This window comes from Empidonax traillii, unplaced genomic scaffold, assembly GCF_003031625.1.
Source record: "Empidonax traillii isolate 1590-97213 ecotype Southwest subspecies unplaced genomic scaffold, ASM303162v1 scaffold1202:size156066, whole genome shotgun sequence".
NCBI lineage: Eukaryota > Metazoa > Chordata > Aves > Passeriformes > Tyrannidae > Empidonax > Empidonax traillii.
In genome coordinates, this window is record NW_020956395.1 from 116,127 (window position 1) to 119,853 (window position 3,727).

The 3,727-nt window shown below is 65.7% G+C and overlaps 1 protein-coding gene across 1 annotated transcript in view; it reads right to left on the reverse strand.

Annotated features, from left to right (window-relative positions):
* Positions 1-3,322, reverse strand: part of LOC114069161 (XK-related protein 6-like) — a 52,414-nt gene extending 49,092 nt beyond the window's left edge. The window contains exon 1 of the mRNA XM_027905774.1: positions 2,598-3,322. Coding sequence (XP_027761575.1) covers positions 2,598-3,322 — 725 coding nt within the window. The remainder of the gene's footprint in view (positions 1-2,597) is intronic.
* Between the last annotated feature and the right edge of the window lie 405 nt (positions 3,323-3,727).

Genomic DNA, 3,727 nt, shown 5'->3' on the forward strand with positions numbered 1-3,727 from the left:
CCCCCGCGGCTCCTTCAAAAAAAAAAAAATCGTGAAAATAAAAATCTTTGATCCCTAAGGATTATTTTAAAAGCTACAAACCCCAATCGACCCCTATCTGCAGCATCTTCCCTACAGCCTGAGCCATCGGTGGGGTGGAGGGGGGTGTATCCAGCGCTCTGTGGCATAACCCGGAGCCGGTCCCTCCGCCCCCCATCCCAAATCTCCCAGGTTTTCCACGTTACTAACCCGCGTCCCAGCTCAGAGGACGCCGGGCCACGCCGGGTCTTTACAGCTGTCCTTACACCACCTCTTTCCGTAAGCCCGACATCTCTGTGGCAGTGTTTGCATCCACAGGCTCTTTCATCCTGGAGAATCCCTCCCTGCCTCCTCCCACCGCTCTTTTTGGGGAGGATAACGTAATTTCCAGCACACGCTGGAGGATGCTTTTTTATTCCTGCTGAGCCCGAGGTCACTTCCTAGACCTCTCCTCTGGCCAGCGTCTCCTCCACCCCAGGACCTCCCTCCGGAGGGAACAGTCCCTTCTCCCTGACCTTCAGCCTCACAGCGGCGGCCCCACCGCCGTTCCCACCGAGGAGAAGGTTCCTTCTCCCTCCCAAGCCACAGCCGAGGCATCACGCTGCGTTTTTCCACTCCCTCAATCTGCTCCTTCGGCACCGGGGGGGGAGGTGGTCAGAGAGCCAGGGGGCTCCCGCTCCGGTGGCTTTCGGGGATGGAGGAGACCCTCACCCTCTCCTCACCTACGGGGGGTTTGATCTGTCCCAAGGGGACATCAGCCCTCTGGAATCGGCACATCCCAGCGCTCGGTAGCCGGGGGTCCGCCCCCCTCCGCAGACCCTCTCTGGAGCAGCCTCCGTGTTCTGTGGGGTCTTTCTCTGGCTGCCCCTGGGCTCCAGGAGGGGAGTGGTGGGGTGAGTCCCCCCCCCCCAGGGCCACAGGAGCTCCTTCTGCAGCGCTGCCGCTGCGAGGGTCACCCCCAGCCCCGGGCCTGCCTCCACAGGGGTGTGCCCCCCACTATCTCCTGTCGGGAGGAGCAGCTCCATGACCCCTTCCCTGTCCTGCCCTATGTGTGTGGGGCAGCATCTGCAACCCCTCGGAGCCAGAATCCATTCCATGCCATGCCATGAGAGGCACAGACCCATGTCCCCTCCAGACTGTGAGATGACAATAGCCCCATTCCCCTCTCCCCAGCCCCACACACTCATTTGGGGGGCATGTCTAACTCCCTCTGGAGTTCTTCCCCAAATATCCAGGTGGGGGGAACCGACCCATGTCCTGTTTGGACCAACAAACCCTACTCCTCCCACCTTAGCCCCAGAGACACATTTTGGGTGAACTTCTCTTCCCCTCAGGTGTCCCCTCAGCACAATGGGGAGCCCTGACAGCTCCTCCACCATGGGGAGCACTGGCAAAGGTCCACCTTGGACCCCCATGGCCCCCAACTCAACCTCAAAGGCTCATTTTGTGGGAATCACCTCCCTTTGCGTCTCTCCTCACCCAAAGTTGAAGTAACCCCACAATCTCTGTGGGGAGGGACATCACACTGACCACAACCAACTCAGACCACAAGCTGACAATGACCCCCATCTGCCCCACCTTCGGCAGGGACAGCGACCCACGCCACCTCAAAGCATGAGATGACACTGATCCATGTTCACCCCAGACCATGAGGTGATGCTGCCCCATGTCCACCTCAAACCACAAAGTGACACTGACCCATGTCACAGACAGACCACAAGCTGACAGTGACCCCCCCAACTGCCCCATCCTGCCCAGGGTGGGACCACCTCAAACCTTGAGGTGACCCATGTCCATCTCAGACCACGAGCTGACAGCTACCCACCTCAAACCAGGAGGTGACACTGACCCACATCCACCTCAGACCACGAGCTGACAACGACCCACATCTGCCCCAGCTCGGCCAGAGGACACTGACCCACGTTCACCTTGGACCAGGAGGTAACACTGGCCCATGTCCACCTCAGACCAGGAGCTGACAGCTCCCCACCTCAGCCAGGGAACAGTACCCACGTCAAAGCATGAGGTGACACTGACCCATGTCCATCTCAGACCAGGACACAACACCAACCAAGGACCATGAGCTTTCAGCTCCCCATTCTGGCCAGGGGACAGTGACCCACCTCGGCCCACGAGGTGACACTGACCCCCGTCCACGTTAGATCACGAGGGGACACTGACCCACCTCAGACCAGGAGGTGATACTGACTCATGTCAGTATCACCAAGAGGCAACACTGACCCACGACCACCTCAAACCACGAGGTGACATTGACCCACCTCACACCGAGAGGTGACACTGACCCATGTCCACGTTAGACCACGAGGGGACACTGATCCACCCCAAACCAAGAGGTGACACTGGCCCACGTCCACCTCACGCCGGGAAGTGACAATGCCCCACGACCACCGCAGACCAAGAGGTGGCACCGACCCACGTCCACGTCCGATCATGAGGTGACACCGACCCACGTCCCCCTCCCGCCGGGCGCTCACACCCCCCCGCCACGGCCGCGCTCCCGAGCCCCCCGCGCCGCCCGCCCCGCCGGGGGCTCGGCGGTGTCCCGGGCCGCCCCTTACCTCCACACCTGCCCCATCTGCAGCAGGTGGATGACGGACTGCCAGACCCAGACGGAGATCCTGCAGAGGCGCTGCGCCCCGGGGGTGGCGGTGCCGGCGGCTCCTCCTACCCCGCCGGCGGGTCCCCCGCGCCGGCCCGCGGTCCCCCCCATCATGGGCGGCCCGCGGCTGCTGAGCCCCTGCACGGCGCCCAGCCCGCCGCCCGTGAAGTCCTGCACGAACCAGCGGAAGCTCAGGATCTGCACCAGCACCGAGGGCAGCAGCACGAAGGCCAGGGTGAGGCCGCACCACAAGTAGTCCCGCCGGCCGTAGTGGTGCAGCGCCAGCCACAGGTCCGTGCCCACGTCCCCCAGCAGCACCAGCAGCGCCAGCACGATCCACAGGCAGTCCAGCCACGGCCGTTCGGCCGCCTCGCCGGCCTCCGGCGGCCCCTCGGCGGCGGCGGGGGGGCGCGGGGCCAGCGGCTCGGCGGCGGCGGTGGCGGCGGCCGCCCGCCCGAAAAGGTTCCGCAGGCAGGCGCTCCGGCAGCCCCAGTAGCAAGACGACGTGTTGCAGCAGTGGCAGATGTGCAAGGAGCTGCTGCCGCCCGGCTCCTCCGCCACCTCGGCCGCCGCTGCCCCGACGCCGCCGCCGCCTGCGGCCGCCGCCGCCTCGTCCAGGTTGTGCAGCTGGGCGAAGCCGCCGCCGCCGCCGCCGCCGCCGCCGCCATCCGACTTGGCCGCCATCTTGCTGCCGCCGCCGCCGCCGCGTCCCCGGCCCGTTCGCCGGGCGCTCGCTCGCTCGGCCCCCCCCGTGCCCGCTCCCCCCGCCCGCCGCTTCCGGGGGCGGCGCTTCCCGTGCGCGGGCCGCGGGACGGGCCGGGGCCGCCTGGCGGCGACAGCGGCCGGAGCCGGGAGGGAGCGGCGGCCGAGGCGCCTCGGGGACCGTCGCGTTCCAGACCCCGTGCCGCGGGCAGGGGCGCCTCCCGCTAAGAACGCGTTTGCTCCGAGCCGTTCCCCCTCGTCCTGTCGCTCCGTGCCCGACAGCCCTCAAGGAGCGCCCCTACGGAATCGTTTAGGTTGGGAAGGACCTCCGGGATCACTGAGTCCGGCTAACCCAGCGCTGCGGCGTTCACCCCTAAATCGTGTCCC